The sequence below is a fragment of the Zonotrichia albicollis genome, chromosome 2 (genome assembly GCF_047830755.1).
Source record: "Zonotrichia albicollis isolate bZonAlb1 chromosome 2, bZonAlb1.hap1, whole genome shotgun sequence".
Taxonomy (NCBI): Eukaryota; Metazoa; Chordata; class Aves; order Passeriformes; family Passerellidae; genus Zonotrichia; species Zonotrichia albicollis.
This window is the reverse complement of record NC_133820.1, coordinates 42,704,301-42,729,389: the sequence shown is the minus strand read 5'-3', so window position 1 is coordinate 42,729,389 and position 25,089 is coordinate 42,704,301. Positions and strand designations below refer to the sequence as shown.

The 25,089-nt window shown below is 48.8% G+C and overlaps 1 protein-coding gene across 1 annotated transcript; it reads right to left on the bottom strand.

Moving 5' to 3' along the window:
* Positions 1-229: 229 nt before the first annotated feature.
* A2ML1 (alpha-2-macroglobulin like 1) lies at positions 230-21,978 on the bottom strand. The gene is made up of 35 exons (XM_074534975.1): positions 21,920-21,978; positions 21,133-21,316; positions 20,047-20,209; positions 19,482-19,534; positions 17,452-17,472; positions 16,798-16,969; positions 16,313-16,397; positions 14,920-15,031; positions 14,493-14,607; positions 13,988-14,097; positions 13,319-13,486; positions 12,857-13,087; positions 12,151-12,214; positions 11,632-11,777; positions 11,200-11,349; positions 10,806-10,958; positions 10,124-10,208; positions 9,225-9,339; positions 8,489-8,714; positions 8,252-8,378; positions 7,562-7,683; positions 7,045-7,099; positions 6,332-6,415; positions 5,177-5,353; positions 4,957-5,038; positions 4,030-4,186; positions 3,743-3,817; positions 3,211-3,373; positions 2,608-2,822; positions 2,263-2,478; positions 2,034-2,158; positions 1,638-1,728; positions 844-912; positions 397-499; positions 230-270 (listed from the first exon to the last, which is right to left on the bottom strand). Exons 1-35 carry the CDS (start codon positions 21,976-21,978, stop codon positions 230-232), a joined length of 4,314 nt encoding a protein of 1,437 aa, XP_074391076.1.
* Between the last annotated feature and the right edge of the window lie 3,111 nt (positions 21,979-25,089).

The following is a 25,089-nucleotide window of genomic DNA, read 5'->3' as shown; positions in this document are numbered from 1 at the left end:
TGTACAAAACTCTGCCCCTCCAGGTGCAGACCTGCACGGGAGGAGATAGAGCATTAAAATAACCTGATCCATAGACCTAGAAACAGATACTTCATGTTTCTAGCTGGGTACATATTCCCCACTGCTTACCATTCCCCTTCCCGTCTTTGCTTATATTCCATGTTTCCTGCCCAAGACCCACCATTTCCTGATGCCATTGTTGATGGTACATGGGAACTTGCTGCCTTCCTCAACTACAGACAGCCCTGTATTCAGCCAAGGCTCGCTCCTCTGCGGAAAGAAATGAGGAAGGTGATTACACATGGATGCACACAGAGAAGGCTGCATGTCTCTTTCCAGCCAGAGAATCAGGAACCCACCTCCCCACCCCCAAATAACAGGAAATCAGCAACCCACCTGGCTGGTAGTAATCATAGATTTTGATGCTGGCTGGTTTCAGGTTCTTCACCTGAATTACTTGTTCCAGTTGCAGAGTGAAAGTCTGAGATTCATCATTGAGCTAGTGGAGATGGAAGGAAATTAGCAACGAATGGGGAGAAAGAAGTCACAGCATCTTCATCTTCCCTGATTTGAAGGTTTTCCTGCACTGCATTTCTCCAATCCATTAGAGATTCTAGACTTTAAAATGGAGTGTTGTGTGAGGGATAGCACACAATATTGTGCTAGGAATTTTCACAATATTGTGTAGGAATATTCTAATCCAATGACAATGAAATTGGGCCAACTTCCTCTGTCCCCAATTCTACCAGTGCTCTTTTCTTACCTAGACCAGCCTCAGGCTTCTCACACAGCTCCTTGTTCTCTGACCTTTTGCTCTCACCAAATGCTTTTGTTCTCACTTACCTTCTCCAGATAAATGTAGACCACATTAGCTTTCACTTCTATTTTCTTAACAATGGTTCTGTTCTCCAGCTAGGATAGGAAACAACAACGGAATGAAATTTGTGAGCATTTTCCTTAGGGATTCCCGACCTGAGGGAGCCAGTGTTTTATGGAGGGAAGGTATAGAGCTGGACTCTATGTGGAACTGTGCATTTTTCAGTGGTTATGTCTTTGCTAGTCTGTCTTGGACATCCCTTGTGAGCATCTCATGTGTGAACCCCACTGACCCTGCCCAGGGCCGAGAAATCTCCCCCTCTGAAGACCAAAGGCTGTGTGGGTAGTACATATGACTGATATGCTGGTGAGCAGATGGGTGCAGGCACCAGTAGAGGTCCTTATTTCATCTCACTGAGTGTTCGACTGCTTTTAAAGACCTGCATGAGGGCTGTGATTTAATTTTTGATTTAATTGGAAAAAAAATAATCTTTTTAGCTAGAGCTAGAGTATCTCTGAGAAATCCTGTCTTAGACTTTCTGACAAACAGATCCTGGTGTCAGCACACCCAGCAGTACACTTTGTTTCTGGCCCAAGTCCAAATACTGCCAGTGGGAGAAGCTGAACCACCTCTGATCTCCCTTGTGGGGGCTGTAGGAAAACAAGAAGTTTTGGTGCAATTGCAACAGCAAAGGTTGCAATTGCACCAAAATTAGCTACAAATTTAGCTACTGCCTGGCCCGAAACGAACAATTCTCAACAGGAGTAAGCAGGCAGGATCCATTTACCACAAATGGGTTTTCTTATTGCAAAGTTCTTACCAACATTCTGGATCTGGAAGTCACGATGAATCCAGATAGCAGGGAGACCTCTATGATCACCATGTTGGATGTGACTCTGCTCCCAATGTAGCTGGAGAAGAAAAAGCAGACAGAGGGTCTGACTCTGTGAGGACAGTGCCCTCCCAGACCCTCTTCCCTCCAGCACCATGCCCTGAGCCAGGTGTCCCATCTGGGACTGGGACATGGCAGCATGACTGCTCCCTCTCACAGGAGTTAGCCAGCACCTTCCCCTCCAAGCCTTCCAGCTGTCCAATTCTCCCTCCGTCCTGTTCACCCCAAGGGCCGGGTCTCTCCATCAGAGCCCTGAGACCCTCCTGGCTGAAGTCCCCAAGCTCACTTCATCTTGCTGGAGCAGGAAGCAGCCCTTGGAGTCACCTGGTGAGGATGCGGACGGTGAGGAGGCGCGAGTTCGCCTGGCTGCAGTTGTTCAGCTCCGTGCTGACACGCAGCGTGAAGGTCACGGGAGTCCGTGGGGAAAGCTCGTGGTACCTCAGCACTGTCTGCACGATAAGCGCCAGAAGCAGAAAACACAGGCCAGGCATGATCTCATGCAGGAGAAAAGCGGCAGAGTCCTCCCTTCCCCACGCTCATCCCACCTGCTCACCTGAGCCAAGACGCAGCCGCTGCCGTGGGCCTGCAGCAGGAGCTGCCCCGGGATCTCCACCAGGGCCGCCTGCTGCACCAGCAGCCGCCTCTGCCGGCTCACCGGGAACGCCTTCCCAAAGGCCCTCTGGGAGAGCACCCTCAGCACGGCCTGCCCCGAGGTGCTGAACGCCCTCGCTGCGTACTTCGCTAAGGCTTGCAAGGCAACAGCCGTGTCCTGCAGAGGGAGAAACAGGCTCCTCTGAAAGCACCAGCCGTAATGGCACCGGCTTGGAACAGGAATTCCTCGAGAGGACTTGCGCTGCCAGGCTAGGCTATAAAAGGCTCCACAGGAGCTGCTGTTTACCTGGGTGGAGGCAAAGCCACCGTGGGCATTTTGCTGCCGTGTCAGCCAGGCCACAATGGCAGCTGCAGTTGTCATGTCACCGGCGTGCACCCGGGCCTTGGACAGGTACGCCAGGAGCACATAGGCTGTGAGCTCTATGTCCACTGACTGCGTGCCAGGCCAGAAGTCTGTGGAGGCTGGAGAGCTTGGCTTGGGGCTCCAGTGGATTTGTCCTCCTGCAGAAGGAAAAGGATTATGAAGGCTATTGAGGGAGGGCATAATTTGGGTTTCAGAGGAAACAAACCCCACAGTGCTTTCAGGGCTCCTTCAGTACATTCCCTATACTCAGGCCAGGATTGCTTTCTTGAATTTATTCTCTAAGGCTTCACCTCATTTTAGCTGACAGACTTCTACCTCCTCCCTCAAAGGGATCTTGAAATCCTCCAGTCTGAGGAAACTATTTCTAAGTCATTCTCACAGTTTGTGAAATACCTTATTGCTTATTGTATTTTCAGTAACACAATGCAGTTACTGCACAAATACAAGGAGTATCTATAAATACATGTATAATTTTCAACTGCTGTAGCTGGACACACATTGGTCCAGAATCCCAGCAGGCAGCACCTGATTTGATGGCCTGTTCCTCCAGTTTGTACAGCAGCTCTTGGGTTGTCTCATAGTCCCCAGCCAGGGCAAAAGCATAGGCCACCAAGGCTTCTGTGTAGATGTTGGTGATGTTGTGAACCACCTTCTGCAGGCAGCGGAGAGTAGTCTGCATCAGCTTGGCCTGTGTTGGAAGGAGACAATGTGTCAAACTGTGACAGGGGTGAAATAGGGGGCTAGGAGCCACACTATGTCTTCCCAACATAGCTCCAAAGAAAACAAATAATTTACAGACTGTTTCAGAAAACAGGCAGTGCAGCCCTGATGTGCACTGGGAGCTATTCCCACCAAGCACTATACTGCATCAGGCCAGTTTCACAACACTCGCTGGCTCTTTTGAGGAATGACTTCACCATTTGACCAAACCTTGACTCATTCCCAGAAGCTCCCTCCCAGTTCATGGCCTGGAGAAGACCAGAATCACCAGCTGGCACACCCCCATGGTGGTGTCCAGGAGAGCAGGAGGGAGCAGGAGGGAGCTGAGCGTGCTCACCTGCAGGGGCAGACCCATCTCCAGCAGTGCTGCAGCGACATAGGCCCCCAAAGAGACTTCATCATCCATGCTGCCCTGTGAGGGGAACACATATTTCACTCTTACAGGCTGTTAGGAAGGCCCACTCCTCAGAAGGAAAAGCATTCCTCTCATGTTTTCCCTCTCTTTAGGGCTTGCACAGGTTGCAGAATGACTTTCTAGGATCCTTTGGGATCCCACAATCTTCTGCTGTCAAAAATCTCTCCAGGCATTCCCCAGCCGTGCTACCTACCCTGGCCCACCATTACCTTTAGGGAGGAGTGGAAAAAGTTCCCTTTGGTGGCAAAGCAGCCACTGGGGAGCTGGTTTTGCTCTAGCCAGCGCAGGGCATCCTGGATGCTCTTGTCATCTACGTAGATGTATTTTCTGGCTTGGCCAAAATTCTTGAGTACAAAAGCTGTCAACCTAGGAAGAGGATGAGTTGTGAGAAAAAGAGGCAAACAAACAAAGAAAAAAAGCAAAGAGAAAGTCAGAGGTCTCCTGGCACTTGCCTCTGAACTAGTGACATAGTGGGGGTGCAAAAAAAGAGTAATTTTCAAAAAGAAAGTCAATCTAAAAGTGGAAATGGTCCACAGGACTCACCCCAATGGCTCCTCTCCCTGCTTCTGTCTCCACAGATATATTACTTGCATACTACTTAGTACTTTACCCAGTAATTTCACCCTCCCACTCCTTCTACTTTTACCTGTTCCACTTCATGTCCTCCAGTGCGACAATCTGGAATTCTCCCTTTTCTTCCTCCCTTCCTTTCTCCATTCATCTTAACCAAGCACAATAGGTGTATGTTGTGCCAAGGCAGCTCCCCTCCACTCACTGAGGAGAGGATTTTTTTATAGATCTCACCTGATTTTTTTCCAGATGTGTACCCCTCTTGGCTGCCAGGTCACCAGTAGCATGACCTGATGTTGTCTGTGGGCCAACAGTAGGGACATAGAGACAATAAAAAAGACCTTTCATTCCCTGGGACCATATCTTTGCTGTTCTGCTTTCCCAAAAACTCTGCTGCCCTGCCTGACTGCTTTTTCTAGTGGCTCAAGTGCCGCAGACTGTCCCTGTCAGAGAGTTCCTTCTGTCTCCATCCCAGAGAAGGAATATCTTGTCAACTTCCTCAGATCCATGAGGTGCTTTAACCCAGACAGGAAATATCAGAAGTGAGGGATGTTTGCAGTGCTTACCAAGTGTTTCCTTCTCCATCCTTCTGCCCAAAGAAGCTGTAGGAGCCATCCCTGTGCTTGTACAGAAGTTGTCTCTGATACCCTGGGGAGATGGGAACAGTGATTAATGTGGCACAGTAACACAGAGGGGACAGTGCTGACAGAATGGGTGAAGGGTAAGAGTTCCTGGTGTGCTGGACACAGGGAAGGCAGAGGGACAGGGTGGCTCTGTGGCACTCACCATTGCGCAGGAATCCTGCTGCCCTGGCCTTGATCTCAGGGCTCAGCTGCCTCGTCTTCTCCAGGTACTGCAGCACATAGACAACGGGGGCAAACAGCACCATGTTCTGCTCCCCACAGCCGTGGGGCAGCTGCACCAGGTGGTCCAGGTTCTGCAGTGCCAATCCCATGAGGTCACCTATCCAAGGGTGCAAAAAACAAAGAAAGGGTAAATATTATTTGAGGTGCCTTTTCAGCCAGGCAAGGGGTAACAGTGCATTATCTCAGCAGGGGGAAAGCACCGGAGAAAGGAGGAAAGAGAAGTAAACAACTGAGTGCAAGATGGAAAGTGGTGACTGTTTTGCCTCCTTCCAGCTTGGCATCATGACAACTCTATGGAGTCCCTGAAGATGAGTTCCCCTTATCAGCTTTTGCATTCTGAAGAGCTCCAGCTATAACAAATGCTGTTTGTAAAGGGCTGTCAGCAAGCTGCACCTGCTCATATAGACAAGCAAAAATGCTTGTCATATAGACAAGCAAATGTAACAGCACTCAGGGAAAGGCTGAAATGCCAGGTCTTTAGCCAGGCCTGTTCTACCCGACCATATGTCAAGCATGAAAATGAAGTGAAGAAGCCAGCAGGGGTGCTAGTCAGATGGTGTGAGGGTGTCCATACATCCTCCAGCCAGTCAGAAAAGCCTTGTGTTTTCCTCTGTTGGGGTTCTGTTGCACAGTATTCATGGCTACTTATGCCAGGCCTGGCTTCATACCAGTCTGGCCAGCAAAACAAATAGATGTATTTAATGGTAGGTATGGCCAGTCCCAGTACCCTCTCCAAAGTGCTCATTTGCAGCTTTATAATGCTAAGAAAGATTTCTTCTCTCCAGGAGCTTCTGCTGTAGCATGGTTTTGAGCTTTACCGTTTGTATCTACACAGAAATAGCCAAGGTCCAAAGTCTCTGCTCCAAGATCCTAGCTAGAAAAAGAAGGATTATTCTCCTGTGCAGATTACTCTTCCATTAAAGCCAAAAATCTGAAAGCTTGGTGTTTACAGGGAATAGAAACACAGCATCCTCTCTTTTGGGCAGTTTCATGTCAAGTGGATCCTCTGACACCAACTTAAGCTTTGCCCTGACACAGACAAGCAGTCTGTGAGCCCACAGTAGAAGTCACTCACCTGTGATGGAAATGGAAGCCCTGGCAGAAGCCTTGACTACATTGTCAGGGAGGCGAAGGGACACGGGTTCTTCAGCCACGTTTCCTGATAACAGCAGGATGAAAGGTGTAGCATGAGAAACCAAGCCAAAAGCCCCTAACTGGAGAGACAAGACTGGCCCAGCTAAGTGGGACACTGCCTACATCCTGCTCACACTGATTGTCCTGGTCTTTGCACCGAGTGCATTGCCTGGGATCTTTTCAGATTAGGCCATACATGAGAGCTGCTGGTGGGGCCAAGGGCCCACCAAGCTTCACTTCAGCTCAATTCACTGCACTTCAGGAGGCTCACATGAATCACAGCTGGACATCACTCAAGGGAGGACATCCTGGCAAGATGCACAGTGCTGCAGGGCTGGGGTGGGAAGGTTGGAGCACCTCTCACTGGTGTTCCTCAAGCCCCAGGAACATCTTAGAGTCGCACTGTGGGAAGGAGACTACAGAGCAGGATTTTGCCACTTATACTCAGCAGCAAATACATGTAGGACAGCGCATGTGGGAGTAATATTTCTTATTCATTCGTGGCTGATAGGAAGTGAAATTTCCTATGTGAAAAATAATTTCAAAACATTCTGTCATGAGCCCTCCCACAGTTTAGTTCTACTTTCGGGTGTACTTATTTCAGGCTGCAGAAGCCAATTGAGGCTGTGCACATACCTCGTCTCAGGCACATACCTCCTCTTGGGCACAGAAGGGAGCTGTAGGACTTCTCCACTAACACACCCTCTGGCTGCCAGGGCAGAAACATGCACGTGGGACAGGAGAAACAAAAATACACATAAAATTCCCAAATGACACCAACATTTCAGAGAAAGTTCAAGTCTGAATTCAGAGGTCAGGGACTCCACCCTCCTCCTTTTTGGCAGGTCTGCCTGCTTCACTGCTCAAAGGATCAAGAGTTTGCCCGAGGAACAGGGCTCTCTGGCCAGTGAGCACATACAAAAGCTCAGGTACAGCATAAAAGCAGGGAAAGGTACAGGGAGAACACAGACATGGGAATGCAGCTCAAGAAAGAGCCCTGCAAGAACAGGCTTGGCTAGGTCCTAGGAGAAATAAAGTGACCTAAGACACAGCTTTGGTATACTATTGCTGGCCAAAATCTGAGGTGATGAAACTATTTAGCCCACCTCAGGCTGCCTTCCCCCTTGGGCAGGGATATGATAGATAGAAATGAGGCTGTTCTTGTACTGACCTGGACCAGCAAGTGTTTGGTCAGTGTGTGCCTCCCCCTCACAGCAGCTGGCAAGGGCTTCCTGCCCCCACACCGTGATGTGGGGTCCAGCACCTCTGTCCTCACTGAGATGTTCAGAGTCCCTAGCAAATAAATTCAACAGAGTCCTTTTCTTATACCTGCGGCCAAATGGAGTAAACTTTCTTTAACCCATAGTGACCTGAAATGCTTTGGGTTGTTGGTCTTCATGGCCTCGGTGGTTTGGCCAGTAAAGGTGAGCCAGCCAGTGCTGACAGCTTGTTTAGACACCCTGAGCATGAGGAAACTCAGTAACATCTCCCCAGCAGTGACTTCACTGCACTGCAATATGATTTGAACAACAGAGGGTCCAGCAGCCCTCAGAGCCCAGCATGCCCTTCCCATTGCATAGGAAGCACAGGACCAGCAATACAAAATTCCCCCACCCATATCCACACAGCTTCCTCCTCCCCAGCTGGCCCCACAGCCCTCTCTTCAGGAGTTTCTGCTCTCTCTGGTGAGTCTGTCTAAGAAGAGAGAAAGAAGGCAAACATGATGGATTGCATGTTTGCACCATTAAGGACAGACTTCAGGATTCAGAGGAGACTGGCTCTGCCAACTTCTCTGGACCTCCCAAACTCTTTCACTTCAGTTTTAGGGTTCCCCATCACCAGTCCCTTTTTGCTGCCATACCCAGTTGGACTGCTGTCACATTCCACATGAAGGTCTTGGACTCCTCTGCACACAGACACTCCTTGTCCCTGCAAGTCAGACATGGCTCCACCTGGAAGTCTGAGGATTTAGCCAGGGCCACCTGGATCTGCAGGAATGACAGATGCAGGTGAGTGAGGGCAGCTCAGGTGAGATGGCTTGGCACCATGAGCTCTGAAACTGGAGGCCAGAGTAGGCCTGTCCCACACAGTGACAGACCTGCATGCACTGCTGCAGGTAGCTGAAGACAGTGGCTTTCATCAGGAAGGTCTCTCCACGGATGATGGAATATGGCAGTGTCATGTCCACAAAGAAGGGCTGAACTGTTCTGAGGCTCATGGTTGGGGCAAGGCCAAACCCCCTCCCAGCCAAGCAGAACATCTTGACTTTCCACTGTACAGCAGCAGCAGGTGCTGTGACTGAGACATTCCTGCTGCCATTGGAGCTGGGAGGAAGAGAGAACTTGCCTGAAGAGAGTCATCTGCTATGGGAGAGGGAAGGAGGTGCAATGAGGAGTGCTCATGGCCCTGCTAAGGGAGGTGACACAGGTCCTCATGCTTGGATCAACTTCTGCTGTATTGCCAATAACTTTTGCTCCAGTGGCTCACAGCAAGGCAGTTCTCAGCAATTTTTTTCCCCAGAGCCATAAACCCTCTTTAAATGCCATCAGTAAAGGCTTTATGTCCTTCTTCTGAGCAAGACACTGCCCAAGCATTCCAGCTCCATACATTCATGGTGGTTTGGTGTGGAAGTGTACTCCTATTCCTTAAATCTGTATACACTTCAGTTCTGCACATCAAAGTCTACTAGTTTGACACTCTACAAATGCAGGGAAGAGCCCCATAATTTGCATGCAGAGGTCTCTTTGCACCTCTTTTACACAAATTTAAGGCAGCCAAGTCTCTACAGCAAAGGGTCATTCTTCTGTCCCTTTGTAAAGTCAGAAATCATTTACCCAACAGAGTACAGATTCCAGATCCAAGTTTCAGGGAAATAGTGGTGAGATCTTCTGTGAGTTGTAAATTGGGGTTGTTCCTCATTGATTCTTTGGTCTTCTGTAGAAGGCACCCCTGAAGGAAAGAGTAAGGAATCCCACCAGAGTGGGAGAGGTGAATCCTGCCAACCATAGACAGTCTTGCAGTGGGGCTGGAGGCAAAGCAAGCAGTAAGAGAGACATGGGAGAGTCTGACAGAGGAAAGCACAAGGAACTGGACTGACTTCATGGGAGAGATTAGAAATTAAGGATATGAGTGATAGCAGGAGAAACAACTTGTAGTGAGCTGATTGCAGGGTTTCCAAGATTTGGTTAGACAAAGTCCTTTCCTGAGCTGACCCAGAGGTTTTGCTTAAGAGATTGAGAACCTCCAGAGAGCCATTTTAACCAACACTTCTATAATTCTGTGAGTACTAGAACTGTTTGCTTGCTGCACAAAGCTCACATTCCACAGCAAGCAATGGTTTAAATAGAGGCAGGCACACGAGCCAGCTTAGTACAGTTATCGAGTGCAAACTGAGACACAGAAGAAGAACATGAGGCTGTCTCTGTGGCTACAGATGGGGACAGAAGCTGGGTCTTAGTACAGCCTGAGGAATGGGAATAGACACTGGGAAACAGATCCTGGGCCCTGCTTGGGTTTGTCTGTGAGGAAAGGGAGTGTCATCCTTTAGTGTCGGGGAACATCCAGGTAGTGATGTTCTTCAGAGCCCCTTTTTATGGGGACTGGGTCACTCCTACTAAGTCTGGTGGACTGGTGGACTGTGGCAGCAGCACCCAGTACTCTTAAGAGAGACAATATCCACCACCAACAAACCCCAAAGATCTCATGTGCCAGGTAGGCTCAAAGTTCAGCTCACCTATGATTGGCTTCCTATCCATCCGACGGGAGCATTGAGAGGGCTTCTTGATTACAAGGTTTGAGAAGACTTTCAGTCCCATGTTCTATTAGGAAAAGAAGAAGGGCAGGGGAGGCAAAAAAGCATCTGTGAGTGGGGAAGACTGACTGCTGCTCTTCAAATTACTCTGGAAAAACAGAGACAATGCAGTGCCCAGGCAGCCCAGAGCAGCACTGGCCCAAGCAGACAGTGCTGAGGGAAGCATGAAGGAGATCTGCTCTTAAGACACCAAGAGGTCTGCCTGGGACCTGCCCAGAATAGTGGCAAAAAGCAGCTAACAACTAAGCCATGGCAACAACCCATGGTCTAATGCTTGGGATTGCTCCCTGTCTCTCTTTTCTCTAACACTGTTGACTAACAGTACACAGCCAAGAAACTCATTCCGCATTCCTCATTCCCATTCAAGTTAAAAAAAAGGAGTTTGATGATCCAGGATTTCATCACCTTGCTTTGTGCACATGTGGAGGGAAATACGGATATTCCTACTCAATGGGGTTGTACACCTTTTGAGACAACACAATTCAGTCAGGGCAGACAGCAGGGTCAGTCTAGAGGAGGAAAAGCCCTCTCAGACTGCTTGGGGAGAAAATATCTCTGATGTTCATAATTACAACAGCTCTGGAAAACATCAGGAGGTGATTACCTGGAAGAGGTTGAAGATGTCAGGCTGAAAGGAATGTTGTGGCCTTCCTTGTAGCAGAGACGACAAGGACTGAGGCTGCGCACAGCGATCTGAATGCTCTTCTACTTGGGCAGGGTATCCACGTTGGTAGGCAGCAGGGAACAAACCATAGACCTAGGCAAACTCACAGGCAGGGAAGGATTGGGCAAGGAGCAGATACCTCCAGATGCTTCACTCCATCCTCCCCTAGCATGCACATCAGTTCCTGTCCTTCTTCCCAGGCAAGCCCTGATTTCTCCTTCACACACAGACCTCCTCATTCATTGGCCCCCAGCTCCCCTTGCCACAGCCCCTGCATGCCTCGCCCAGCTCATCCATCACTCCTGAGGTTTTGCCTGGTTGCACTGACACTCACCATTTGGCTGGTCAGCTCATGGTCTGGTCTGGTGGAGAACATGTTTTCATCCACTGCCTGGACTGCACACAGGGAGCCAGGTGCTGCCTGCAGCTGGAGCTGCACTGCTGACCCTGCCTGGGCTTCTTTACCTGGGAATCCTACCTTGACCTGGAACAACACACCAGGAAAGGAATATGAAAAAGAAAGAGATGTGAGGAAGATGACAGACAGATGGCACAGGCAGAAAGAAGAAGACTGGCATCTCCCCTGCTCAGCCACTGCTATCAGAAGTCACTGCTGAAGCTTTCCTGGTCTCTGGGCACTGTGCTGCAGATACCCCTTCCATCTCTTCTGCCCAGTTCTCTCTTGGAAGGATGTGAGGGTCTCCTTCCCTCAAGCCTCCTGACTCCTGCTCATCAGCTCTCCTGCAGCCACAGAGGTGAGTCTCACCTGGTTTTGGAAGCACAAGGCAACATCCAAGCGGATGCTGTCAGCTGTGACCCCTCCGTTGGGGAAGATGGCGTACACCACTAAGGAAGGTGCCGGGGACAAGTCGGCAGTGAAGGTCAAAGGGATGGAGAACGAGCCCTTCAACACTGAAGAAGGAAAGGCAGATTTTCACCATAGGCCCACCAAGACCTCCTTCTTCCCTTCTTTTTGTGCCATAGAATCTCAAAATGTCAAACCAATTCATGCTGCTGCACTGTCTGCCCTCTCCCTCCATTCTCTGACCCTATGTATTCCATCTTCCCCTACATCCTCCCAGTCTCTCTTCCCATCATTGTTTCATTCTGTCTTTTTACTCTCTTTCACATTTGACACAATTGCTTCTTCAGCCTCCCTCTGTCCTGTTTGCTGACTTCTCCAGACCTATAGATTGAGGGAATCTGGGAGAAACTCTGGCAATTCTCATGTCCAACCTAGAAACCAACGAGGTGCAACCATTTCCACTTCCCTGCCATGACTTACTGTTCAGTTTCCCCATCTGGATATTCCTCTGGCCCCTGACAACAATTCCAGACTTGCCAGTGACCTGCAGGAAGAGGGACATGGGATGAGCAGACTGCTGTTTGCCACCAGAGTGCATCCACACTTACCTACATGCCTCTGGTTCTCAAAAGCGAAATAAAGCCCCAGAATTAACTGTGGGTACAATCCACAGACTTGAGGAGATTTGCAGACATCACAGGTGGGAGGACAGGCTTTAACACAGGAGTCTCTGGTCTAGTCTGTTCAGTGAGGACAATGTATGGGTAGCGGGCTCACTGCAGATTGGTGAGTGATAACTAAAGTGCTTCTCCTCTGGTAGGCTGGCCTCTAGGACAGACCAAAATCCACTGAGCAGCTATTTGATAGCCAGAGTGGTAAAGGAATACCCCACCTGTTTTAAAGGGAGAATAATTTTCCAGTTGCAGCCTTGGCAGAGGCTAAGGGGGTGATGGGTTACAAAGACAGAAACCTCCTCCTATTCATGGAGGTGACTGGAACCCCAGCACCAGGATAACAGTGTGGCCAGGCTGAGCCCTACCAGATGTAGCATTCACCCAGTCCCCTGAGAATAAGGTTTAGCTGTCATCCCTCCAGGGATGACCTAAATTATATCCTCAGCTTTCCACTGAGGTCTGGTCCTGTCAGTGCAGCCTTTCCCCCCAGGTAGTCTACTACCCTTACTCACATAATATGCAAAACTTATACGGCTGGTGTCTTCTCCCAGGTCATCCCTGCTGAGTGTGAAGGTCACCTGGACATTGTGCTTCAGCCCACAGAGCAGTGTTTCCGTGGGTGGGTGTATGTCCAGGAAGCTCTTGGTTGTGACATGAAAGGGCTGCAGGTGATGGTAAGCGTTCGTGTAAGGGAAGTCAGGCCTTCGAGGAGTGCGCATGAGCTCCTCCAGTGTGAACCTCCCCTGGAAGGGCACAGAGACACACAGAAATGAGGAGTTTATGCTTCAGTGCTTCGTTAGGCTGCCATCAGCTTGGTTTGGAAAGGCTGTTGGCTTGGTGCCTTCCAGCTGGCTCTGTGCAGAGCTGCATGGTGAGCCCAGGCCTGAGCTGGCAGCGCGGCTGCAGGGAAGGAGGGGGGAGCACAGGGAGAGCTCAAGGACTCTCACTGTCCCATATGCAGAGGTGGTGTTTACCTCCAGAGAGACTGATGAGCTGTTCCAGGCAGTAGTGTCGAGGTTGAACGATGCTATTCCACTGTCATCTGTGATGTACGTTTTGATAAATCGACGCCTCATCAACCTTATCACAAGATAAACTTTCCTGTTCTTCATACCAGTTCCATAGTGATCCTGAACCTTAATCTGGCGACAACAGGGTGAGGCAGGAAAGCCAAAGTCAGATATTTCTTCCAAAGTCATACCCAAAACCTTCCTATCTCTGACAAGCATAGACCTTCCTGTGTAGGTCACCTACAGACTTCGGTCTGGCCCCAACAAGACAGGAGAATTGCACAACTCCCTCATCTCTGATGTGAAGCTGAGCATGGTTCAAATCTGTTTGCTCCAAAAGGTGTGTGTGGCTAGAACATGAGGAGTTTGTCTCCTAGCCTACAGCTGAGACATCCTTGCATCCCAGCATCCCTGCTGAGACACCGCTCATTGCTCTCAGCAGACCCTGGAGGTGCAAACACAAGAGGGAACCTGAAATGCAGCAGCTGTAGCTACACTGTGAAGCAATGAGACACAGTGCAAAGTAAAGTACTCTGTCTGAGGAGCAGGAAATGCTTTGGGCCAGTTAGATTTACCACATGCCATATTCCTTGGCAAATGAGAGGGAGCAAAAAAGCAAGGGAAGAAAATCACCTTCCCCCTGTACGGTACTCCAGGGATGTAATATTCATTGGGTGTCTCAAATACTGCCCTTGCAGCTGTTCTGGAGATGAGGATTTGCCTGGAGGTGTTGATCTGCACCCCTGTTGAAATGCAGAGTGCAAGGGAAGAAGAATCAGTACCAGAGGTGACTACTGCACTGTAGTTTATTCTCACTTTGTTATTCCCAACCCCTCTTAGCAGTGTATGTAACTTCCTCCCCAAAACCAGCATTCTTCAAGGTTTGGAGGCTGCTCCTGTGGCAGCTCCTTCTTTAGTTATGCTGCCTGCAAGCCTCTTTGTAGCCTCATGGACCCACACCACTCATCCAGCTCCCAGCCACTCCTCATCCTCCTGCTGCTGGCAGAGTAGCTCTCCATGTCCCATGATGATCCCAGCAGCAGGGAGGAGGAGAGGGGGATGTGTGCCCTCTCTAATCCTCAAGCCCCCAGAATGGGTCCTCTTGCCCCTGAACTTTCCCTGCTGAGCCCCTGCGTACCTGTGCCCATCTCCAGGAGAGAGGCTTCTGCATAAAGTTTGTTGTCTTCCTTGCTGGGAGTCAGATTGAAGATGGATGTGCTGACAGAAGGGGTGAAACACCCATTGCTTGCTGTCTGCAATAGGGAGTGACAGGTATTATTTGGGGCTGGGGAGAAGGGTAGGGGCCAGAAGTAAAAGGGATTAGTCATTCTGTCATAACCATCAACTACAACAAATAATAATGCAGAACTCGTGAAACACTGGAACACGTTCCCCAGGGAGGTGGTGGATGCTTCATTCCCAGAAACATTCAAGGTCAGACTGGAGCAGTTCAGCTCATTCAAGGTCAGACTGCTTTAAGCAGTTCATTCTGTTCACTCAGCCCTTGGCACTGCATCCTCTGTGGTGCTTCTTTAGTGCCCATATGCCTCCAGGGTTTTACTCACGGCACCGCGGTATTCCCTGCAGATGTCCTTGCTGGCACTCTGGGGCCACCTCCTCGCTTTCTGGCACAGAGCCACGTGCACGGTCCCTCGCACTGCTTTCCCAAAACTGTACCTGCAGGGAGAAGACCACAGGAGCTTCTGGGCAGAGGCACTGCCTGCTCTGTCCAGCACAGCACTCCACACAGGTGCCTTTGGTGATGAAGGTCTTACTGCAGCTGGCAAGCAGGCAGGCACAAATTAAAATAAAGCACTTTGAGTACTTTGGGAGTGCAATAGTGTGGTCTGGCATCCAACAGATACAGGAGCAAAGGAATAGATGCAGAAACAGGCAGGAGCAGACCCACAGCCTCTGGAGCTCTCCCACTTCTGGGCACTTGCTGTCCTGGAATTGCAGGCAGACACAGAGAGTGGACCTGATTTATCCACTCAGCGAAGATATTAGTTTGGGGGGAAAGCAGCAGAAATGGGTGTCCCTGCAGACAGCAAACTGCAGTAATAGAGCCACAGAGTGACCTCAGACTTGCCTCACTATGGGCTTATCTCATGATCAGGGCTCTTGTTTCCATTGTCAGACCTGCCCTGCTGATTTAGACTTCTAGATATTTCCTCTGCCTGCTTTGCTGCCTTTTCTTGCTTTGACTCCTCTCTGACTTGCCCTTTGGAGCAATGCTCCCGACAGTATCAGTAAAAAGATGACATCCTGGTGGTGTAGAGTGGTGTGCACTATTTACTACTACAGCCTCATATGACCTGATTGTAACTGTCCCAAATAATGAGAAATTATGTCAGACCAATCAGTGGCAAAAGAGACACCAAAAGTCTCCAGACAATGCAGCCCCAAATACAAATGAGCTCACCAGATTTTGAGTGCTTTTGAGCTCATTGTCCTCCCTTCTTTGTGTTTATACTTGGTGTCAGAGGTTCTGCCCTCCTTCCCACCCTCATCTGCTCCCTTTTTGCTGATAACCACATAACTAGAGAAATTTATCTATTGCTTCTAAGCTAATAAGTTCAGTAGCATGTAAGTGAGAAGGAAAGGCTCCTAAAGAAATGCCAGCTCCTGCTCCTTTACCTCCACGACTGTCCCTTATCTGGTGTTTTTCCCACATGAGATCTTTCAATGCTGGACAGACACATCTTCCAGAGGAGGGTATCTGTGGCCTAGGGCAAGTCTCCCTATAGCTGGATGTTCTCTCTCATGTGTGGCTCAGGTACCTCTTCCCCAAGGAAGAACCCATTAGCTTAACTCTTGAACTATTTGGGATTCTTCTAAAGGAATGGCTCTGTTTGACCCTTCTTGAGCCGTCTCTCTTTGATGGACTGAAGAGACAGGAGACATATGGAAGGAGAGACACAGTTTTGATGGAATCTTTCCCCTGAACATTCTCCTTACCTGCCACACACTTGCAGTGGGATGGTTTTATCTGAAGCATAAATCTGAGCTGGTCCCTCAAAGAAAACATCGAACTTTTGCAACACTGGAACAAAAACCTCAGAGTTATTCCACAAGGGCAGAAGACTACCTGGGCACAGCATCACAAAAGAGAAGAGTATGTTCCCATGAAGGAACATGTTAATGAGGTAAAAGCAAGTATTAATTAAAAACAGGGAAACCAAAGAAAGAATCCTTTTTTTTTTTCCCCAACAGTCTTGCAGAGGTCTTTAGTGTATTCTCAATCTGCCAGAAGGTACCTTCTCCAGAAATCTCCAGCACAATCTCCCTTGTGTTCATTTCTATATTGCCCATAAATTTGTGTTCAGTCATAGCTCTCAGGCAGTAAATCCTATTTTACAACATGTGGCTTTACATTGTTATACAGACAGGCAAGCAACAAACAAGCATCAAACTTCTTCCATCCCTTTCTTCATTCTCCTTACCACGTTCCTCCACCTGAAAGGTGCTGGACTGCACTGAGCTGGACTTAAAGGACTGGACACTGATGGTGTAAGTCCCCAGGGAGAGTTCATCAGCTAACTGGAAAGAGAGATCTGCAATGCCCTGTTTTGGTCTCACATCCAGCCACTGGCCAACGCGGTTTTGGTTCGGGTCCTGCGGTGCAAGGGGAGGAAAGAAGAGGCAGTCATCAGCAATGCTGGCTGTTCTCCACCCAGAGCCCACTGGATTCAAAGGCATGTCAGACATTTCAGAGGCTTTCACAGGCTCCTGCTGGTTTTAGTCCAGATGGTGATGCTGGAGCACCAACAGAGGTGAACCCAACCCACCCAGGTTTGCTCTGCTCTGCACAGCCATGGAAAAAGAAGGTATGGAAGGTTCTGACATTTAGACCCTGCAGCCTCCAGTAAAGATGAACTATAAAAATTAGCTAAAGCCTGGCCCACATTCCTGAATGTAGAAATGGATGAAGTCAAACCATTTGTATCATCAAGTCTTGTAAACAAGAAGCATTTGGACAGAGAATGTGCATGCATAGAGATTAAGAAAAGTAATTTGAACCAGTAAGACAACATCCTAGGCACTATCCATACTGAAATACCTTTCCTCATAACACCTGAGGAGTCTGGAACACCCACCTTGATTTCCACCATGGAGTACTGTAAAGCAAACAGACAGCACTGTCAAAAACCGGCATGACACAGCAACCTGCACATAAATTTCTCTTACCCACCCAGTCCCTGTACTGTGACCAACATTATGATACAAGAAGCTTGATCCTACTGAAAGCAGGACAGCTGCTTTGAAATAGTAAGGAATAGTAAAAATCTATGCTATTCTTCAGATTTGCTTTTTGAGGCCTGAATATTTAAGATGCATTTTGGTAGGTATTTGACAATGATGAAAGCAAGAGTTGGCTCTAATAAAATGGGGAAGAGTAAGAAGACTCTCAAATACCATCATCCCAAGTTCACAAATGTTAAATGGCCTCAATTTTTAACATATATCCAAATAATTAGCAAAACTGCATCACCTATAGGAAGAATACTCAGAAAATCTTCCTTTAAAATCCCTGGCATAGGCGATAAAGCTGGAAGCTATGACTTAATACTGACTGCAGCTGACAGTAATAGGGAGGGACAAAGGAGGACAAACTTCAGCCCTTTTAGGCCCATTAATTCTCTGTTTGTCCTTATATCACTGCATGTATCATCCAGGAGACAGTATTGGTGAAGAGCCTCTAATCTGAGATCACAACACATAAAGAGGCACAGGAGCAGGGCTCAGGAGAATAACCAGACAGTAAACATGCTGTTTACATGTAATTCACATTATTCATCATTCTAAGCTTTCATGCAAGTTATCAGAGGCAGCTCTGTTTTCACTGAAATAAAAAAAAAGTGCAGATTAACCGGCTGGTGAACACCACCCATATTAACTTCAACCCATCTATTTTACAAACTAGATATTATAGCTTCAGTGCTGCAGCGCACTCAAGCCTTTATAATAGCTTTGGCTAAACACAATCTCTTTGAATTTTCATCACAGCAAAATTAACAGTTACAATGTTAATTTGTTTGTACTCACACACAGACATCAAGCCTTTACAGTCAAATATGTACATGAACCAATTGTAGGCATGGAAGCAAATGTATTGTTTATACTTCATTATCTTATTAATATAAGATATATGCCTTCCCTTTGGGGAGAAGAAAGGAGTGTTTGATCCTAGAACCTCACCAATAGCCCAAAAAAGAGGAAATTAAGTCAGTAATAAAGAAGCTGGAAGGATCTCTCCCTTTATTTTAGTCTGGAAGGATTTGGTCCAACTTCCCTAATGTGTGCCCTTCAGTATTTTAATCGTCATGGCATGAATTCCTGTTGGCTCTCCCTAAATTGCTTGAGGACTGAGGAGTGAAATGGCTATAGCTGCTGGCTGCAGATATAATTGCTTACTGAGGAATGGCACCAGCCTTGCAGTTTCCTGGCCACCACATATGTAAGTCTCTGGCAACCTCTCACTCCCTTGACATGGGGACAATGAGCTGCTGCCAGCAGCAAGTCAGTATAATTTGGTTATACTGTTTTCTCTCTTTTTTTTTAATGATCACTTCCTGTGAATCCTTCCCCATATTAATTAATTTTTCTTAAAATGTTGCAGTTTGCTTCAGGCTCTCCTGCCACCCTCAGGTGCCACACACTGCACAAATCACTGAGCTTTCTGGAGCTGTGGGAGGGGATCTTCGAGTCTGGTGATGTCTTTGTCTGATAATTATGCCCAAAGTCAGCAACCCACAGACTGGTCCCCAGAATCCCTGCCTGCTTTTTTGGCAAGGGCAGGTGCACTCAGGTAACTCAGCTAGCTGGGAATGCTGGCACACTCCCCAAAGACCATCCAACCCTCCCATCAACCAGCAGCCATCCTACAACAGCAACAGTAGAGCCATCAGCCAACAGGAATTGCTGTTCAAATTTGGTTTACTCGAGGGTTGGCATTGACCCCCCTGGGTGCTGGGACTGTCCCAGAAAGTAGGGTGCCTCTCCTCTCCTTCCAAAGTCTCCAGGACACCTGCTGTTGTTGCTGTTTCTCCCTGGCATAGGGTTGGTAGAGGAAACAGAACCACCTGAAGCTTGGAGACTTCCTTGCCTCCACTTAGACAGGCTTTACCTTGCTGTTAACAGGAACAAAATCTTCAGTCAATGTCACAATCCTGAATTTCACTGGAGGGAGAAAATGGAGTAAAGCACATTACAGACAGAGTGTACATGGGAATGGACTTGCCCCGCCCTTGTCCCACCCCAGAACCACAGCTCACACCCAGCCCTAGTGGCAGCCCCATGCCTGCCCTGCAGCCCCTCTCACCTCTGCTTGCCCCAAGCACGTGGCAGCAGCACAGCTGCTTCACAGTTTAGGGGTTTTCCCATGGGCTACAGCCAGAGTTACCCTTACATTTCCTTGTCTGCAGTGTAGGCACACCAGTCCCGCCTGGCCCTGGCCAAGGAGACCATGTTTAGGTCTGCTCCCCTTTCCAAGCCAGCTCTGCTCCTAGAGCATGTCAGGCCTCCTCTCCCAGTCCCCTCCTGCTGCCAAAACATGGGCTCCCTCACTGCAGCTCTGTCCCCATGGAGGCCACATGGCACAAAGTGCTCAGCACTCCACTGAAAGGAAACTGGGAACCAAGCCTGGGAGGTCAAGGCAGGGCCACTGTCAGGGTGCTCTGTGCTTTGCTCACCTGTCTGTCCTGGATTGTAGATGGGCTTATCCGTCTGAATGAAGGTGCCTGGTCCAGCCCTGCGGATCAGGACCTTTTTCTCTTCACTTGCACTGAAGTAGTGGCCATTGGAGATGTGCAGGTGTACAGTGGCCACCTCCTGGCTGCCTGCAGGTCGGGGCACCTGGGACACAGAACAGGAGAGCCACGAGGTTAGCAGGCATCAGAGCAGTGCTCTTCTGGCTTCAGCTGCACTGCAAGGCCAGGCTGCAAGGCCAGGCTCTTTGCCATCTTACTCTGGAGGCCAGCATAGGGCGTCCCCTCAGTGGCCAAAGGCTGTGTCTGTGGAAGCACAGGAAACAAGGCTTAGCAGCTGAGATAGATCTTGGACAAGAGAAAAAGGAGTCTATTCTGACACAGAAATTTTGTTTACTCCTTCATGGGACCACTGTTAGAATCTGCATGGAGCAAGATGGAGAAGATTAACTCAAGGGAAAAAAAGGTGTATGGTGATGAGAATTCCACTTCCTAGAGGGTGAGGGGCAGAGAGACTGAAATCCCATCTTATTATCAGTGCAAACTAAGAAAATAAGGATCATGAGTTTGGCAAATAAGAAAGATTTATGCTGAGCTTGTGTGTACATGTCTTTCCTAATCCTACAGTACATTTTCAAGTCCAGAAAGAGAAGCTTGGAAAGAAGCAGACATGAGGGAAGCTGTCTGAGATGAGAGGTGTGACTCTTTCTGCATCACAGATTCACAAACAACACGCTGTGACATTGCATGCTCCTCAGGGGAGAGAATGAGCTGCACGACCGCCATTTGGGTACTTCTAAGCAATCCACCCTCCTCGGACCTTTGCTCCCTGGCCAGGCAGCCTTTCCCCAGTGTGCCACCAGGATATCCCACAGGAAGAGTGCCATGCAGAGAGACAAAGGCAAGGAGCAAAGCCACCGGGCTGCCACTAAACCCTCCCCATGATTTTGCATTCACTCCTTTCCATGCCCCCTTATCTTCTGTCTTCCTCATTCTCTCTTTCTTTGGTGAGAGGCAAGTGAGGAAGCTGTGAGCTGCCAGCAAGGGGTCCCTGCCAAGAATGACTCTGACCTGGAATCTGGTGCACTCGAAAATCCCGTTGTTCCGGATGACCTTGCGGTAGAGGCTGAGGTTGCCAGATGGGTGCACAAGGGTTAAGGCCACACGAATGGGCTTTTCAACCCCACGAAGGTCCAAGCATGCCCTCTGGAATGAGGGATAGGGCAGGGCAGCTGGAATGATGATCAGGTACCTCCTGCAGTGGGGAAACAAGATATCATCACATCCCGGGAGCCCTCTCGCCCACTCTTGGCACTACAAGGGTGGCCTGAGGAAACAGGAGAGTTTGCCATCTCTCTGAGGCTAGGAGGTGCTGCTCTGCTGGGGAGACTGGGACAGATTGCCAGAGTGAGAACCTTGCACACGGGGATGGAAATTATAGAGTTAATTTCAGATAAATACAAGACGAATACTTTCAGGTGACAGAACAGAATTTGCCCTTCTTGCTTCGTCATGGTTCCTCAACTTCCCTGACAGCAGATTGGTTCCTGCTTATCCATCCCCTGCCTTGCAGCCCTTTTCATTTGCCTTTCCCTTTAATCTACACCTTTTCCTTCATCCCACCTCATCCTGCACTCCTTCACTCTTGTTCCCACCACCAGTGCTCACCTAGTTCTTGTACTGCAGAGATATCCATGGGAGAGGTTCCCACCTTCAGGAGGGCCCTGCATTCACAACAAGGCTCTGCACTCCACCCTCCTTCCAGGAGCTGACTCACAGAGTCCCACACTCTCTCCCTGCTATCTTGGCCCCTCCCTCAGCATTCTTATCAATCACTAGGTTTTTAACTGGCACTTACGGTTGTGCCACTATCCCCAGGGTGTAGAGCAGGCAGCTCAGGAGGAAGGGAGTCCACATTTTCATGGGAGAACCCCAAAGGAGTGGCTTCCTTGGGAGGGCTGCTCCTCTCCTTCCAAAGTCTCCAGGACACCTGCTGTTGTTGGTGTTTCTCCCAGGAAGCAGACACAAAGCCCCAAGGTTTCCTTCCCTCCACCTCTTTCCTGGATTTATAGTGCTGCAGGCACGGGGTTGTACCATCCAGGATGTTCCCCAGCCAATCCAAGTCCTTCTGGATTCTCTGGCCTCACTGCTCTCCTACTCCCCTGTGGATGGAGCAGTGTCATTCAGACAAATGTGCCTTTCATTTTGCCAACCAGCAGCCTGTTTCCTGCTCACTGCACTGCCCCTGCTCTCTGGGCCAGTTGCAGCCCAAGTCCCATTGTTTGGCCTCCAGCTGGATTGTCCCATGACCCCTTGGCTTGTGCACCCAGCTGGAGCTCACTGTGAGCCCTTGTGGTCATACTGTCCCCAGGCTTGCTGAGTCTGTAGGACCCAAGGCAGGTCTCAGTCCTGAAATGGAGACCAGGCTTTGTACAAATTCAGTATATTTGCATAGCTCACTGCTCCCTCACAGAGGAGGAAAGCACAGGGAGCAGGCAGAGCTGGACTCCTCACCTTGCCTCTACCCTACAGACATTTCAGTTTGAAGAGAAAATTGAACAGCTGCAACTCACCCCAGCTGTATCACATTGCTCTGTGCTACAGTTCAAGGCCAACCTACTCACGCCTTCACCAGCAGAGGAAATGAGGGTTAAATATTGGTCAGGCAGGTAAAAATCTGCATGACTGAAGTCCTACAGGGTCTTGCCTAGCTACCAAAAGGCTGTGCTTGAGCCCTGGGTGATGGGAACACACACTATCTGGTTTGGGGCCTTCTTTCCACATGCTATTTTTATGTATGTTAGTCCACTGATTATACTGAACTTTTCCCTGAGTACCTTACCATAACTGAAAAGAGAACTTGGTTCTTGAAATTACTCATTCTCAAAATAAGGAGTTTTTCAATTTTAGTATCAAGGTAATTTCATATCAAAATTCTTCAGTACCAAACTGAGCTCTTAAACATGTAGAGCCTGGTAATATCTTCCTTCGCTTTAGTACAGGCTGACCATGACAAGGAAACAGTTTTGGGGCTTTCTTTTACCCACTCATGCACACACTTGTAATGGGCAGATACAACTCCTCTCTCTCCCTTCCCTCTCCATGGGCTTTGTTCAGGTCAGAGCTGCTAGTGCCAGCAGTTGGGAAAAATGCATAAACGCACCTGGACAAACAAGCAAACAGGAACTGGAGCAAGAATGTGAATCATTCTGGCACTGAGCTGCCCTTCATTTATTTCCATGGGTCTCAAAAAGTACAGGCAGTGCCTGTTGAACAATCCCAGCTGACATTTGTTTGTTCACAGCAGATCCACAGCAGTTCCAGGGGACAGCCAGATCCCTCAGAACAGCACAGGGGATCACAATGACAAAGGGTGTCCTGGCTCCTACTTCCTCCAGCAGCTGTTTTGTGAGAGCAGGCGTGTAAACACCTCTGAGGTTCTGGGCTTGGCACTGATTGGAAAGCTACACTTGAGCACCCAATCCAGTCTAACTCCCAGTGAAACAGAATTAAATAAATGTAGGAGCAACAAAAACAAAGTGGCAGGCTTGGTGTGTGTGATTCATGTGCCTCAGTCCTATCTCCATCTCCTTCTTCCAGCACAGTGACCAGCTGCTGGTGGGCAGGAGGCACTGGAGAAGGGAGCACCCAGGGCTCTGCACCCCCCAGGACTTGGTGACAGGGCACACAGTACCTGGGTGCTGTCCTGTGCTGAGATCTTTCCCCAGCCCACAGATCCACACATCAGCTGGGCCAGAGACAGGCAAGAGGCACATCCAGAGTGGATTTGTGTCCCTGGAAGCCAGCAGTTCTCAGTGCTCATGCAGTGAGATGATCACAAGCTAAATGGAAGGATGCACACCAGCAAGCTCCAGCCTGGATCACCGCAACCCCTCCATTTTGTGAAGGATAAAAAAAAATTACTGAGATGTTTGACATCTGCTGCTCTAAGCAGAGAAGGGGATGTTTAAGCCAGAGAGATAAATAATAAATAGATGTGTTTTGTAGAAAAGTGGTTTTTCCCTGTCTAAATTCTCTTGGAAGACAGCCACCTCCTTCCAAACGCTCTCTAGTACCCACGCATCACAGGTATTACTGTTTAAATCTCATAAAGAGCATTTTAAAGGACACAGAAGAGTTATTAAGAAAGTGGAATAGAAATTACAATGGATATTGAGTCAAAAGTGACAGTATGTGTCATTTTTACCCAGAGTGTGTGTGCACATAGGCATAGGAGTTGGGGGCTTGTGTGTGTGACCTCCTTATGCAGTAAAGGGCTCCTGCATGAGCTACCCCTCATGGTGTCAGCAAGGGGTAGGTTGGATCCCTGTGTGTGTATAACCACCACAGGATTTGTTTTCCCAATAAACCTCTATGCTGGGGATTTTTCTCAGACTGTGCTTTGCTAAGCTCTGCAAAACGGATTGTAAGGACGTGGTGGCATTGGCAGTGGTAGGTGGAGTTCCTCCCTCTCTGCAGGACTCCAAGCTCTAGGCAGTGCACTCTCCAAATACCAGCAACAGCTGTAGGCCTGGCTGGCTCCAGTTCTGCTCTTTGGTATCAGCAATGACAGAGTTTGCCAGTGGTAAAGGCAAGGGAGAGAGAAGACATTTGCAAAGAAAGCAGAAAAATTTGCAGTGTTTTAAAAAAGTTTCAAAGAAAGTAAATAAAAATTCTGTTCTGTGGAGTTGAGATCTGCATTGCTCATGGACTACTGAGGAAATTGAATAAAGAGAGGAGGAAAAGCACCTGTTTAAACAAAGGTGCAACATCAACTCAGCCACTTCTGGTGCTGCACAAGGTATTGCTACCATTCAGCTGCAGGTGCTTTCATTCTAGCCCTGTTAAACTGCACATGAAGCACAGAGCAGGCTGTCAGCAACCTGCCTTGCTGGCACATCTCCTCAGTGTGTTCACTCTCAAACAAACAAACTTGCAATGCTCATGTCTTTGTCTCACATTCAGGACTTGCTGAGTCTTCAGGATTACTCTGGAGCATCATAGTTAAAATTTAAACACGCTTTCCAA